The 16,243-nt window shown below is 43.7% G+C and overlaps 1 protein-coding gene across 1 annotated transcript in view; it reads left to right on the top strand.

Annotated features, from left to right (window-relative positions):
* Positions 1-15,791, top strand: part of LHFPL3 (LHFPL tetraspan subfamily member 3) — a 538,755-nt gene extending 522,964 nt beyond the window's left edge. Inside the window, exon 3 of the mRNA XM_057304381.1 lies at positions 13,549-15,791. Coding sequence (XP_057160364.1) covers positions 13,549-13,577 — 29 coding nt within the window. The 3' untranslated portion in view covers positions 13,578-15,791. The remainder of the gene's footprint in view (positions 1-13,548) is intronic.
* Positions 15,792-16,243: the final 452 nt, after the last annotated feature.

Genomic DNA, 16,243 nt, shown 5'->3' with positions numbered 1-16,243 from the left:
AGGTAATATGATTAAAAACAAAATCTTTCCCCCAGAAAACCTCTCCATAACACTAGTAGAAAAAGAAAAATTCACTGCTTTATTATTGAAAAAGCCTTAAACCAGAACGTGACACACAGCACGGGCAACCTGCTTAGAAATGGCAAAGACAGAATGCAATCTCACCTTTTTATAAAACCAAGCAGATACAACCCATTACATACGTGTTTTCAGGATAAATGGTAACTAGTCCTCGAGACCATTTATTACAGACCGTTCACTCTAGATTTAGCTGGCTAATTGAGGGCAACCATCTGTGTTCACTGGTTTTATGCACAGGAGAAGTAAGCTTTCCTTATCTTTATGACAGAGGCAGTTTTGCCACTTGGAGCAGGAGCAGCTAAAGGTAAGCTCCTCCCCTCCCGCGGGAACTGGGAGACCAGGGAGCTGTGTCCCTGGACGATTGCATTTCAAAGAGATGGCTCCTGTCCTTGAGAAAGACATTCCTGAGTCATAAAGCTGTCAAGAGCCTTATATAGTTTCTAAGAGGATTTACACACATTTCAGACACAGAGAAAATTTACAATTGCAAGATTTCTAAATGCTCTAAGAAAAGCAGAGTGAGGGGCTACTAGGTACGGACCTGATAAAACCCCACCTCGCAACAATAACAACCATACTAACAGCGGGAAGAGTTCACATAGTACTCACCATGTGGGAACTTATTTAACGCCCACTACAGCTGTGTAGGCAAGACTGGTCTACCCGTTTTACACATGAGGAAACTAGGCCAGGTCACGTGCCCAAGGTCACAGAGTCAGTAAGTAATAAAACTGTAGTTCACACCCAGTCTGGGTCCGTTGTCCCCAGTCTGAACCATTGGGGCATTCTTTCCCTGGGAAAAGTAAATGTTTCCATGATTTACTGTTGGTTAGTATATATATATGTGGTATTTCTGGAATGACAGTGCTCTTTATACTATTGTGCATTCAAAACAAAAAACAACAAAAAACAACCTGCCAACGTTTACTGACCTCTTCCTATTTGCCAGGTTTGCCTGTTAAGTCATATACACCTTAGAAGCCTCATCCTGGTCACCATCTTCAGGACAGCCTTGGGAAGGGGGTACCCCCATCTTTCTAATGAAGTACAGAAATGTTAAGGAACTTCTCTAGGGGTACCCAACCAGTAAATGGTGGAATTAGAATTCAAAGCCAGAGAAAATGGGTTCAGAACACATACATTTAGCAATAAACTGTATGCCTCCAAGAAAATCAGGAAGTTTATATCACCAGGGAAGGCCAGTTGACTCTGAAGACAGTGTTTGGAGAAGAGAAAGCCTATGAGCTTGTTGAGAGAGAAAGAGAGGAGGTAGGGAGAGAGAGGGCGGGTGCGCGCAAGGGCACAGAGAAATGATACAAATTATCAGTCTTTCCCTGAACAGGAAGGGGAGGAAACTCAGAGGCAGATGTGTGAGGCTGAATATTCAATATCAACAGAGACAAATTTATTATTTGGAGAAGCCAACACATATTTGGGTTGCATGATTTGCAATTTCGTGTGTGGTAATACTCACTTTGGTTTTGCTTTTATTTATATTTGTAAAGGATTGTCATGACCACATAGTGAAGTGTTCGTCATGAGCTAGTTCATAAAATGGAAAGGCTAAACAATCATGAAAAATTTCAGAAGAGCCCAGAGAAGCTTCGAAGCTGGGGCTGGCACATTAAGAATGACAGGGGATTTATTACTCCTTGTGCAAGGCACTAAGAATTGAGGATGCTGCCCTCCTACCCAGCCATGCGTATGTTTTTGGGGCTTCATTAGTAAAAGCCTTTCAACCCGTATGCAATATGGAATGGCTTCATGTTAAAACTGGACGGTGAATATTATTAGGACTAATAAACCAGCACCTGTGTTTTTGCTTGCAATAGATCCTGCAGTATTTCTCAGTGGGGACAAGAAGAGGAAGAAAAGAAATGCTCATGAATTAACAATCAAAATTCCTTCTCATGAATTACTTACTTCCTAGAAAAGGTCACACGAGAAAGCGTTGAGCCTGATGTCAATGTCCAATCGTCTTCTGCACACAGGGCTAGCGCACAATTATCAGCACCTGATTCTTAGGCCACTTTCTGCCCCTTCTCAGCTAAGAAGACCAACGGGAGAAGCCAAAAGAATAGTTTAGCAAATATCCTCCAACTCTCTGTGTTAAAATCAATATGTCAGAGAGGGAGGTAGGACACAAAAAAAGATGGCGAGAAAGGCAGAGAATATAAAGGTGGGTTTTATTTATAAATTTATTTCTTAAATTTATTATTTATAAATTTATAAATAAATTTTTTTTTTGTTTTAGCAATCTCTTCACCCAGTGTGGGGCTCCAACTCACAACCCCGAGATCAAAAGCCACACGCTCCTCCAACTGAGCCAGCCAGGTGCCCTGGTGTTTTGTTTTGTTAAAGAAAAAGAACCTAGGGGAAGAAAGGAAGAAAATGTGGTAGGACTGTCTCAGATGGCATATTTTTCATCTCCCAGATATCTCTTTACATATTTATACTACTATATATTTAGTTAAAGCCAAGTGTTAAAATCTCTGTCTGCGGGCTGAGGGTGAGAGAGCCCCTCACCCACTCCGCTCCTTTGTGGCGGTGGAAGGAACAGAGAGCCTCCAGAAGTCTGCATGGAGTTTGCAGCTCACTGAGTGCCTCTAATAGTCGCTCAGGATTTGTTTGGTCAGGTTTTTCATGCATGCTTATGCCTGGTTTGGTTTCATTCATTTATTCAACAAACAACTTTTGAGCACCTATGATATCCCAAGCACCTCATTAAGCCGGGAATAGAAAGGTGAAGAGGACACAGTGTCTGACTCAGGCAGTGCAGTCCTGCTCCTTGCGTCACCTGGGAGATAGACATGCAAATTCTCAGGCTTTACCTCAGACCTACTGAGTGAAAATCTGCATTTTTAACAAGATCCCCAGGTGATTCTGAGACATATTGAAGTTTGAGAAGCACTGACCTGGTGGATTATGGCAGGAACAGGAGGTCCTCCTCTATATCTTAAGTCTTCCATTGTGTCGACTGAGAAAGAATCCCTGAAAATTTAAGCCAACAGGCATTTATTTGGACAGTTAGAATTGCAATTTGGGAGACACAGACTCAGGTAGAAACCTGAATCTTGTTCTGAGGAAGACAACAGAAGGGGCAGAATTGTAAAGGCCAAAGGTCAGGAGTATAGTTCTCATTTAGGTCCTCTATATAAAATAGAGACTGAAAGTAGGCTAACTAGGGGGGCATCTGGGTAGCTCGGTGGGTTAAGTGTCTGCCTTTGGCTCAGGTCATGATCCCAGGGTCCAGTGATTGAGCCCACATGGGGCTCCCTGCTCAGCTGGGAGTCAGCGTCTCCCTCTGCCTCTCCCTCTGGCTTGTGCTCTCACATGCTCTCTCTCTCTAATAAATAAAATCTTAAAAAAAAAAAAGTAGGTTAACTAGGATCAGTTGGGTTAATATGCAAACGAAGGAGGATCATTGGTTCATTTTGGAAAAATGCTAATGATTCAGGTGTCAGGATGAGGCAGGAGCTAAGTCCCAGATAAGTGCTTGCAGCTGGCAAAGAGTTCAAGGTTCCTGGGATGTAGACGTGCATACATTCCTCCTCCCTTATGGCCTCCCGACCCCATTTTTAAAAAGAGACTCTCTTAGCTAAGCTTGCTTGCTGCATTTTGAAATCTCCATTTATAATTGGTTTAGTAAGTATTTACTGACCATCTGTCATAGGTCAGGCTCTAAGAGGTGGGGGTACACTGGTGGGCAAGACAAAGGAGGTCCTGAGAGCCTGGAGCTCACATTCTGATGCGGGGGAAGAATAGAAAACAAGAAAATACATGGGATAGTTACAGATTGTGAGTAGTTCTATGAAGCAAATAAACTGTGAATATGATAGAAAGAAACCAAGAATGAACTTTGACGGATGGTAGAAGTCTTCAGGAATAAGAATCGAGAATTCATTTTGTATCTGTTTTCTCTTCTAAAAATGTAAACAGTCACTTGTCCTACCTGAAAAAAGCCAAAGATTGTAATACAATAGTGCCCCCACCCTTATCTGCAGAGGTTATGTTCCAAGATCCCCAGCGGATGCCTGAAACCACAGACAGTACCTAACCCTCAAAAAAAAAAAAAAATATACACACACACACACACACACATATATGTACATTCATATATATTTTTTTTCCTAGTCATATAGAGCTGTGATAAAGTTTAATTTATAAATTAGGCACAGTAAGAGATTAACAACAGTAATAACAAAATAGAACAATTATAACAATACACTGTAATAAAAGTTGTGTGAATCTGGGCTCTCTCTCAAAATATCTTGGTGTCCTGTACTCATCCTTCTTGTGATGATGAGCTGATACAATGCCTACATGATGAGATGAAGAGATTTGAATGACGCAGCCCTTGTGGCGCAGAGTTGGGCTCCGATTGACCTCTTGACCATATGTCGGAAGGCAATCATCGGCTCCAGATGGTTCCATCTGAAACCACAGAAAGCAAAACCACGGATATAGGGGATCTACTATACTTTTTCCTTCTTTCCTTTCTCCCAACTCCCCATGCCTCTGCCTCAGCAGCGATTACTAACACTCTAGATACCACCAAGCAGGCAGTCACTTGCACTAGCTCAGTCCCAAATAAACATTTGGATGCAAAGTCATTCATAGGGCCCAGAGAGAAGTCCTGGTGTGGCCTTTCTGCTTAGGGTAAGAAGGCATTAGAGAATCTAGGTGGGCTGGCAACTGGGAGGTAGCTTCCTATCCAGCTGTCTTCCGATGGCACTGCAGCCGGGGCTGGGGAGTGAGCTGGTGGGGGCTGTGAGTGGGACAGTGGCGCGCAAGGAAAGATTGCGCAAGTAAAGGTGACATATACCTTGGCTTTCATCAACCCACTGGTCAATACACAACAAACAACTACAACAAAGTCAGACCCTCTAATCACCTATAAAGGTAGTGGTCAACAAACTGCAGCCAAAATCAGTACTGGACTTTTTTTCTTAATTCAGCATCAAAGTATGTTGTGAACATGCATTTATTTTCAGCCCAGATCCAAACCCCCTGCAGTCAGAGGGACAAACTAATGATTACCCGGAGGGAAACTATGGATGCAATAGAAAAGTGGAAGTTGGGGGTTTCAGGCATTGCTTCTCTAGAAATTGTGTCAGGAAGGGAAAAACAAGTCAGAGATGGCAGCACGCTCTCTGCCCCGGGAGCACTGTGCCAGCTGCCAGCCACACTTGTCATTTACGGTGTACTTAATACAGCACATCAAAGCCACAACGGAGAAAGGGCATTTGCCCACAGTTCTAGTTATCTATGCCGCATTAACAAGCTCTCCCAAAACTTTGTGGCTTAAAACCGTGTCAAAGTTTGGGTAAAAAAAGTCACACCCATCAGGACTGCTACTGACAATCACTTTTATCGTATCTCACAATTGTGTGGATCAAGAATTCAGGAAGGGCCCAGCTAGGCAATTCTTCTGCTCCATGTAGCGTCAACTTGGGTCACTTGGTGGCCTTCAGGAGGTGGCTGGATGGAATGGAGGTGCCGCGACACCGCCCACAGCGCCGCAGCCTTGATTCGGGAGAAGGACGAGGCACAGACAGGTTAGCTTGCAAAAGAGAGCGTGGGTGCAGGGGACGACCACCAGGCGCGCCATCGCCAAGAGTGCGATCGCCCCGAACAGCTGCAACCTTGCATATTTATTGGCAATAAACAATCAAAGACAATCAAGGGAATGATCCATATTACATCCTAGTGAATAGTAGTACATTGCGGGGAAGGTCACGGGATTAGATGATGTAACGTTCAGCAAGTGAGGCCTGTTCTTAAACATGTTTCTGTGGACCCCCAGGCTATTGTCAAGAGCAATCAAGTTTCGGTTGGAGCAGCATTTTCTACCCTGTAGCAGACCAGGCGTTCCTGGCTGCTCGTTATCTGAGGGCAGCGTTCTGCCCTGAGCGAGCCAGGCATTGTGCTCTGACGTTTACGCTAAAGCCTGCAAGGTCACAAACATGTTTTCTTATTATATCCTTAGCATAAGCTCTCGGCCAGGGCTGCTGCGTGGAGGATCCAAGATGACTTCACTCACATGTGGGCCCCTTGGAAGAGATGGCTGGAAAGCTGGGCTCAGCTGCCCCCCTCCCATGTGCTACCAAGGCCTCACCCATATGATCCCTCCAGCAGAAGAATCAGGAACTGCCTGTACTTAAAAGACGTTCAACATCACTAATGATGAGAGAGAGCAGATCAAAACCACAGGGAGATGTCACCTTGCACCCATTAGGATGGCTACTGTTAGATTACAAAAATTCAACTGAGTACATCTTAAAGATTTAATAGGCTTTATTAACCAATTCATGAGCTGGGCAGTATCTCATCTAGCAAGTAGAGGGGAGTTCCAAAGGGGTACAGCAAAGAAAATGTTTTTAAAGGTAGAGAGGGAGCAGAAATTACTAGCAAAGAACCCATTGTTTTAGGCATGGCCACCCTCCTAAGGGGAATGGAAAGGGTCTGTCAGTAAGATTCCTTCTGCTGACCAGGCAATTTCCATGTTGACCGATTAAAGGCTAAAATTGCAGTTAGATCGGGGCTCCTGGCTGCCTCAGTGGGTGGAGTGTGCGACTCTTGATGTTGGGATGTGGGTTCAAGCCCCACATTATGTGTAGAGAGTATTTAAAAATAAAATCTTTAATTTAAAAAAAATTGCAGTTAGTTTAAGGATTAAGTCTTGGTTTACTGAGGGCGCCTGGATGGCTCAGTCAGTTAAGCATCTGCCTTTGGCACAGGTCATGATCTTGGGGTCCTGGGATCAAGTCCCATGTAGGGCTCCCTGCTCAGCGGGGAGTCTGCTTCTCCCTCTGCCACCCCCCCAACTTGTGCACTCTCTCTCTCTCTCAAATAAATAAAATCTTAAAAAAAAAAAAAAGTCTTGGTTTACCAACTTAGGGCCTTAACCTAACTGACACCATTTGGGGCCTGTAGTTTTTTGGTTTTTTGGGGCTTTTTTTTAAGATTTTATTTATTTATTTGACAGAGATAGAGACAGCCAGCGAGAGAGGGAACACAAGCAGGGGGAGTGGGAGAGGAAGAAGCAGGCTCCTAGCAGAGGAGCCTGATGTGGGGCTCGATCCCAGAACGCCGGGATCACGCCCTGAGCCGAAGGCAGATGCTTAAGGACTGCACCACCCAGGTGCCCCTGTAGTTTTATTTTTAACACTACTATCGCCCCCCCAAAAAAACAGAAAATAAGTGTCAGAGAGACATGAAGAAATTGAAACCTTGTACAGGGTTGGTAGGATTGTAAGAGGTGCAGCAGTATGGAGGTTCCTCAAAGAATTAAAAATAGAACTACCATGTGATCCAGCAATCCCACTTCTGGGTATATATCCAAAAGAATTGAGAGCAGGGTCCTGAAGAGGTATTTGCACACCCATGTTTATCACACTATAACCCAAAACTGGGTTTGCGTCTTGGTGGGTGTTGAGCCAAAAGGCACAACCAAGCCAAGGAGTAGAAAAGGAAGGATTTCACTTGCAACAATTAAGAACACCAGGGATATTTCCCAAAGCAGCATCTCCCTGAACAACAAAATTGGAGCAGTTTTAAGTAGGGTGCATGCATATTCATGGAAGGACTGAGCCAAGGAGCATTCCATATGGAATTGGGACAGAAGTCATCGGAAGTTAACAATGTCCAGGTCCTAGGTGACTGAAGTCCCAAGGCCAGCATTCAGTCTCTGGCTCCAATTAGTCCAGTGTTCAAGTGCTCAAAGTGGTTTATATCCTGCAAAAACAACTCAAGAATGTGTGTTAGGTCAATTTTTCCTTTCAAAACAGCACTGAGCGTTTTACCACTGATTTATTGTCTCTGCTATGGTTAGGTTACATCCTGGCCTGGTAGTGGCTGTTTGTTTTTACATTCTTCTGTTCCCTTAAAATCATCAACTACTGAAGTCTCTTTTTCTATGGTTTTAACATAACCCAGGAAGCTCTGCAAGATATGTTCTTGGGCAAGTAATGCTGGTCAGGCATCAATCACGAAACAGCTGGGGACCTACAATGACTTTTCTTACATCAAGAAAGCACCAGGGAGCAAGAATTCCTGTTCCATCAAAGGTCCTTCTAGCTGGACTAAGAATCAAATTGCCACGAGACAAATTGACAGGAGAAAATCAAATTTAATGGGTGTATGCCAGGGGAATCCACCTAGACATGGAAATCCCAAAGACAGGCAGAATGGGGTATAGATGTCTTTCTGGGGGAGGGGCCCAGAACATCAGAGGAATGCATACAGGGGCAATAAGAACTTAGAGCAGATGTTTGCTAATTAGATGTTTGCCCTTCCATACAAATGGGTCACTCAGATAAAATTGATCGTTAATAACTCTTATTCTGGGAAAGACCCCCAATTTAGAGTCTTCTGTGCAGTTAAGGGAGGGGCAAACGTTTCTCTTGAGGCTGCAGAGTCACAAGAAGACAGATACCGTATGATCCCCCTCACAGGAGCTATCTAAAGTTGTCCAACTCGTAGAGACAGAAGGAATGGCAGTTACTGAGGAACGAGGGAAGGGAGAAAAGAGGAGTGCTGTTTCAGGGATACGGAGTTTCAGATTTGCAAGATGGCAAAGTTCTGGAGATTTGTTTCGCAACAGTGTGAATGTACTTCCCACTCCTGAGCTGCAACACTTCAAAGTGGTTAAGATGGTGAATTTTATTTTATGCATTTTTGCCACAACAAAAAAATAAACTGCCAGTATTCTTTTTTTTCTTTTTAAAATCTATTTATTTATTTTAGAGACAGAGAGCTCTGCAAGTGGGAGGAAGGGCAGAGAAGAGAATCTCAGACAGATGCCCTGATGGGTGGAGAGAGCTGGACATGGGGCTCGATCTCACAACCGATGAGATCGTGACCTAAGCCAAATCACCAGTCAGATGCTTAACTGATCAAGCCACCCAGACGCCCCTGCCAGTTCTCCTAAAGCCCAGATTCAAAGGGAGGGGAACCTAGACCCCACCTCTCAATAAGAAGAATGCTTAAGGGGGGTGCCTGGGTGGCTCAGTCAGTTAAGCGTCTGCCTTCAGCTCAGGTCATGATCTCAGGGTCCTGGGATCAAGCCCTGCATCAGGCTCCCTGCTCAGCAGGGAGTCTGCTTCTGCCTCCCCCCAGTGCTCTGTCTCTCTCTAAAATAAATAAATAAAAATCTTAAAAAAAAAAAAAAAGGAAGAAGAAGAATGCTAAAGAATCTGCAGCCATCTTTAACATGCTGTCCCCATCATGGGGCACATCACGTCTAGGGCACCTGGGGACACAGATAGGGAGACATTATTTCTTTTTTTTTTTTTTATAATGATTTTTTATTATATTATGTTAGTCACCATACAGTACATCCCCGGTTTTCGATGTAAGGCTCGATGATTCATTAGTTGTGTATAACACCCAGTGCACCATGCAATATGTGCCCTCCTTACTACCCATCACCGGCCTATCCCATTCCCCCACCCCCCTCCCCTCCCCTCTGTAGCCCTCAGTTTGTTTCTCATAGTCCATAGTCTCTCATGTTTCATTCCCCCTTCTGATTACCACCCCTTTCTTTATCCCTTTCTTCCCCTACTGATCATTCTAGTTCTTATGTTCCATAGATGAGAGAAATCATATGATAGTTGTCTTTCTCTGCTTGACTTATTTCACTTAGCATTATCTCCTCCAGTGCCGTCCATGTTGTAGCATATGTTGAGAACTCGTTCTTTCTGATTGCTGAGTAATATTCCATTGTATATATGGACCACAACTTCTTAATCCAGTCATCCATTTCTAGGGGCCTCTAGGAGAGGAAGGATGTCAGGAGGCCCGTGAGAGGTGGGTGTGGTTTGAAACAATGGAGCGGGAAGAAAGGGCCAAGCTTGTATAGCCAATGAGGAAAAGATGGTCTGGAATGCCTCCCTTCCTCATTTTCACAACAAAGATTCAGCAGAGCCATTCTGCTAAAAGCCTGACCGCTCCCACCAAGCGTTTTTCTCACTCAGACGCCTGTCGCTCCCCCAGCCCCCCAGCTATCCCGACGGTGGGGGCTCCCGGCCCTAATTGAATAGGTTGATAGGAACAATGAGCAGAAGCGGACCGCAGGAGACCTTTCAAAGTCCACAAACAGGGAGAGAATGCCACAACGCAGCGTTTAGACAGTCTGGACAATGTGGCCGCTATCAATGCTGCTCTCCAGAGCAGCGACTCGAATGACAGCTTCGCAAAGGATTTGCAAAGAGCCCTTTAGAAATGGAACATGGGCAACTCAGAGCCCCATGACGTGCTACAAGGACAAACCCGACTGAACAAAGATCCAAAGCAGTGTTGAATGACTTATTTATTCAGCCCTGCTCTGTGCAAACCTGGGAGAATATGACATCTTTTAAATTGCCTCCCCCAAGCTATGCAATAGCCACGGTGCATGGGAGATGTGAGCGGAAGTTCGGAAACGAAACAATGTTTTACGAAGCAGAGATCACAGGGTACCCACCCTGGTGCTTGCCCGCCGTTCCGCAGACAGCCTGGAGAGGAAGACCCTGCCCCTGATCCGCTTCCGCCTACTGGCTTCCCAAATCCGCGAGCAGGGCCCGCCCTTCCCAAGCCTTCAGGTGGGCGATTCCTCGCCGAGCTTGCTCTTTGAGTCATCCCAGCAGCTTTCTCGTCTTACTGCTCCCGGCAGTGTTTTCCTGATACTGTGCTGCAATCACCGCCAGAACGAACGTGCAGGTTATTTTTAGCCTTGCAGGCAGCAGAATTCTCCCGTACCCTGGGACTCCTGTTGCACGGTGGTGTCATGCGCTAGGAGGGAAAAATACATCGTGTCAGTAATGTCTAGGGAACTCGGACTCCAAGCAGAGCCCCAGGCGGCCTGGTGATGAGCCGCCGGTGCCTCGGGTGCAAGGGTGAGGCACGGCAGGCACCTCATGAGCAAGATGTCAGGAGGCCCTCGCTGGGGTGTGAGCTCCTGCTTCAGGCTTGTACCCGGAGCCTCCCTGGCCCCGCCCCAGTCCAGCCTGGCTCCCTGGCTTCTCTCATTTCGGTTCACTCCTCGGCTTCCTGCCTGGCATGGACTCTGCAGGTGAGGAGTACAGTTCCCAGGCTTACAAAGTCATTGGAGAGGGAAGAGACATTGAGAGGGAAGGGTTGAATAATCAACAGTGAGGTCAGTGAGGGATCCAATGAGGGATTTGGTCACATGGAGGATACGGGTGACCCAAGATGGCAGCAAATCCAAGGACTGGTGATGAGTAACCCACGCTGGGCAGCCGCTAACTGGGTTAGACCCCAGATGGTGGGATGTGAACAGGAACCTTGTGAGACGCCCCTACAAGAAGGCCCGGGATCTTCCCAGGGAGATGCCTACCCTGCAGGAAGCTTCTTTCTCCTCCTCAGTCTTGGGTGTCTGTGCTGGGGGGTCGGGGGGCTGATGGATAGCCCTTCCACCCCTGTCTGCTCTCTTCCCAACCCACCGTGATGTCATAAAGCCAAATCAAGCAGCTTAGAGCCAGGGAAAGAGAAAGTGGGAGTCTCTGGTTCCTGGATGCCAACAAATGGTTCACACCAAGGCAGGCTTTTCTATCATGAAATCAGGGGTATATTTATTTGCAGACATCAAGAAAATGAGATCTACCTTCTTGCCTTCCTCTTCCCCTGCATCACCCACGGAGGGCCCTGGCGCTTCCATTGCTACCTTCTCTTCCATGTGCATACCCACCTTTTCAAAACCCATTCCCCTCTTCCGCTTCACGTAGTTTTAACCTGAACCCACTCCTCCCTCTCCCCCACCCCAACTAGCACCTTTCATGGATCTTACGGGAAAACCCAGACATTTCACTCTGTGCATTTGAAATAGGAAAATATTCGGAGTGAAGAATGCTAAAGCAATGGAATCGTGAACACACAAATGTGACTTTGGATTCCATCGAGGAAGACCACCTCCGGGGCAGCAGAGCAGAGAGCACCCAAGGCTCAGGAGCACCCATGGCTGTGTATAAAACCCATGGGTTGCTTTTGTTGCTTTTAATAATATCTGAAGAAAGCATTCCCTTCCATAAGACTTCTACCAGCGTGATGCAATCTCAGAGAATCTTTACAGATTAATCATCATTAGGACATGATCATATTTCAATTATCCCCTGTGTAGTCTGGGTACATTAAAGCAACTGAGTTCTCGCTGAGAGAAGTTCATTAGAACCATAATGTGCAAAAGATATTTTAAAGTGTTTTAAAGTCTATTGGAAAACAACAAGGGGATAAATGCTAGAAACGACAGAATCTTCCAGAGGTTTCTCTAGCACTCATTCAGAAACCATAATCTTATCTTGTGATGTGGAACAAGGACTGTAACTGACTAATGGGCCAATTGTTTTATTATCATTTGTGTTTCTACCTACTCTGTGATGAAAACCCAACGGGCTGTTTCCTTTCAGCCCAAATCTGGCCAGCTAGATGCATTTACCCATCTTCACAATATATAAGGGACCCTGAAACCCTGGTTAACAGTGCCAAAGTGCATGGAAATCATTCAAAGAAAGGAGTCAATCATACGATTTGTGGTCTAGTTGTATCAATACAGGAATAGTCCCTAATAGTGTGCTGGACAAAAGGAAAAGCAGCTTATCCCCTGAGAATTTGTCCTAAAGAAAGAATTTAAAAGAACACATAGAGCTTTATAGGCAAAGATATTTATTCTCGATAACAAAAAAATGGGAAACCTACTTACAATCTGCCAGTGGTCCAACAGTTGAGAATGGCGTGAAAGGAATGAGAATGGAATGGAATATTCTGCAGCTCTTAGAAACTGATGCTGATGGGACACCTCGCTGGCTTAGTCGGTACAGCACATAATTCTTGACCTCAAGGTTGTGAGTTCGAGCCCCATGTTGGGTGTAGAGGTTACTTCAAAATAAAAAATATTTAATAAAAAGAAATTGATGTTGATGATACAGAATGGAAATGTAGAAAATTGTTTTTAATATGTTAAAAATGTCATCTATACTGTGATTCCAACCGTATAAAATAAGTGCACATTTAGATACGGAACGGAAAGATACGTGGGAAGAAAGCAATGTCTCCTTTGCAGCTGTTATAACGTTGATTGTATAATAAATCACACTTGGAAAAAAAAAGGAAAATGCTCAAGTGAGACATTTTCTGTGCCAGGCAGAAAAATCGTCTGTGCTTGGGATCATTTCACATTCTTCCTTGTTCCTTCAAAGCAGCCTGTAATTTTCACCCGGATGTGGGGAACACACCTGTCTGGATGATGGGAGGCCCCTTGCTGGAAGACTGTGTGCTGCTTGTTTAGGGAACAGGAACCTCAAACTTCTCAGTCTTCTCTGATAACATATCTAAACTGCACTCGAACCATTTGCTGGTGTGGTTTTTCTGTGACAGCTATGCACAAAAATCTTTGCTGACAGAAAATGATACATTTTTTCTTTCTCTCTTTCTCTTTCTCCTCCCCTACCCCCTCCCCACCCCTTTCTGCAGTTCTGCTAAGCCAATATTCTCTAGAATGAGCACAAAACAAATCAAATAACAGCTAAACAAATCGAATAAGAGCTTTTGTACATCAACATCAAGAAGGAAGACTTGGGAGGAATCAGAGTACGGAGACAGATCTGGACAAGAGCGAACCATCTACTTGTCAAGCCACCTTCTAAATCTGGACCGGCAGAGATGGGAGTGATTTTCTGGAAGGAGATGTGATAGTGGATTAAACACCAGCTCATGGGAAGCTATCATTGAATCAGATCAGATCACATTCATGAGAAATCACATTCAGGAAATATTTTAAGAAAGAGGAATATAAATGTGCTAGAATTAACATGTAAAATATATATGTACTGAGGTTTGTAAACTGTCCTTTTTTAATCAAACCGAAAACAAAAAGCTTTAATCTTTCAACCTTATTAAAAAAAAAAAAAAAGGCAGTCGATCCTAAATTATTTCCATCTCAAAAGCCAAGAGGCTGATCAAGCATCAGTTACAGAGGAAGGCAGCTTAGGAAAATGCCTCTGCGTATTTTCACAGGAGAGGTGATCTTTGGTTCCCCATCTCTGCCGTGCGTTTATTTCACTGTGTAATTAGTTACAACCACTCAGTTAAGAGATGTAACACTTCAAACTTTTTACGGAGTCTGTGTTCAGTTTAATCTGTCTGTACAAGTTATTACTGAGAAAGTGTTTTTGACATATGCTATAACTCCATCAAGTTGTATATTACAGGAAGTACATCTTTACATCGTAGGTTCCCAAGCAACATAGCTATCCCTATCTTTCAGGAAACAGCATCAAGGAACTCTGAAAAATATAGAAAGCTCATTTTCACCTTGGATGCTCACATGTAATATATAGGCTGCTATCAAATAAACACTTTTTTCTAATTCTCCCTAGTAAATGCATAGGAATTTAATATACTTTATAAATAGGCATCTAAAAGCTCTCCTTTTTTTTTTTCTATTTCTTTGCTGTACATGTCATCAGAAATCCATAGCCTTTCTTTCCCTTATTAACAGGTACTCATTTTTGTTTTAAAAAAAAAAGCACTCCATTAAATCTATTTCTAAATGATAGTAAGTGGTACTAACAAAACAAATAATAATTTAATAGCCTTAGAAATAAATGAATATATACTTATACAGGTCAAGAAACTTGGTAGGAGTAAGTTGCCTGTTTGTTTACTAATGTTGGTTTCAAGAATACTCAGATTTCTTTGAGTTGGTTGACATTTGGAAGTAGTTACAACTGGTCAGTTGTCTTCAGCGATCTTTTGCTCCCAGGCTTTCCCCGCCATCACCCTCATCACATATCTCGCCAATATGCGACAGAAAAATACGTAATACTCAAGTAGGCAACTTCTCGAGAATGGACACAAGCTAAAATGTACATGCGGGAGGTAACCAGTGTGAGCCAAACCATGTTCTATACCCAAGCAGAAAACACGGACATGTAGAAGGCCTTCATTTTTAGACTCACAATTAAGATCAAATTAGCAGACATCCCTGGAACACGAGATGAAGGATAAGGCAAGAAGTGATACAGATAGGAGTTGATTTCTTGTTCCCTGTCTCTATTAGGACAACAGTCCCATTTTTGCCAAGTGTTTCTGATACTAGCTATCTTTTCACCATAAACGAGATTATGTTTTAAATGGCTAAGAGTATATTACAAGGACGCTCAAATGAGTGAACCCCAAATCACAAAGATATGGGCTTTCTAAAGAACCAAATTAAGGAAATACTTATTATCTCTAAAGTACTAGCCATTCTGGGAGTTACCTGGTACATTAAATATTAACTCTCCCACTGCATTCCAAACACCCTCCTTACTAAATTTAATTACACACAACTTTTCAAGAATTCATCTTTTATTTACAGGGAGGTACCTCTCTATAAGAAAATTAGAAAGTGTTGGTTTTCTCTAATCCATGTAAATTACAGATTCCACTGGGAGTCCTACATCACTGATAGTGGTGTTTATGAAAATGAAAAAGTGCTTCCTATCCACATGCAAATGTTTTGTAAAATTTTTTTCCATAAAACCTAAGTGTAATTTAGCATACCACAGTGCTCTGAGGATGGGTCATTGATGATGTACCATTTGTACATAAGTAATACACCTGTAAATCACTAAGTGTTAAGAAATATGTTTTTATCTTTTTAAAAAAAATAATGTGACTCCCTTTCTCATCTGTTCTGTTGTATTGCGTCCAAAAAGTTGTGTGTAATTTTTTTAAGGTCCAGGAAATGTAAAGAAATTTGTTGGAATATCTGAATTTCTGTAAAAAATAAAAATAAAAATAAGATTTTGTTATTTAAAAGAGGGCTTGGTGATGTGGGACACCTTGGGTGCATTCAGTGTCTTTGTTCCAGTGAGCCAGTGACAGCATGGTGATTTGACCAGAATAGCTATCTTCAGAAAATCTGCTTTGTAGGGCTGCCTGAGTGGTTCCGTTGGTGAAGCGTCTGACTCTTGATTTCGGCTCAGGTTGTGATCTTGGGGTCGAGACTTCCTGCCCTGCATCGGGCTCCACACTGAGTGTGGAAGCTGCTGAAGATTCTCTCCCTCTCCCTCTGACCCTCCCCCCCCACCTGCGTGCGCACACACGCGAGCGTGCGCTCTCTTTCTCTCTAACGGCAGCAAAACAAATTAAAAAAAAAAAAAAGAAAATCTCCTTTCTGTCA

The sequence above is a fragment of the Ursus arctos genome, unplaced genomic scaffold (genome assembly GCF_023065955.2).
Source record: "Ursus arctos isolate Adak ecotype North America unplaced genomic scaffold, UrsArc2.0 scaffold_3, whole genome shotgun sequence".
Taxonomy (NCBI): domain Eukaryota; kingdom Metazoa; phylum Chordata; class Mammalia; order Carnivora; family Ursidae; genus Ursus; species Ursus arctos.
Note: the sequence above shows the minus strand (reverse complement) of the source record. Positions and strands in the feature narration are given on the sequence as shown.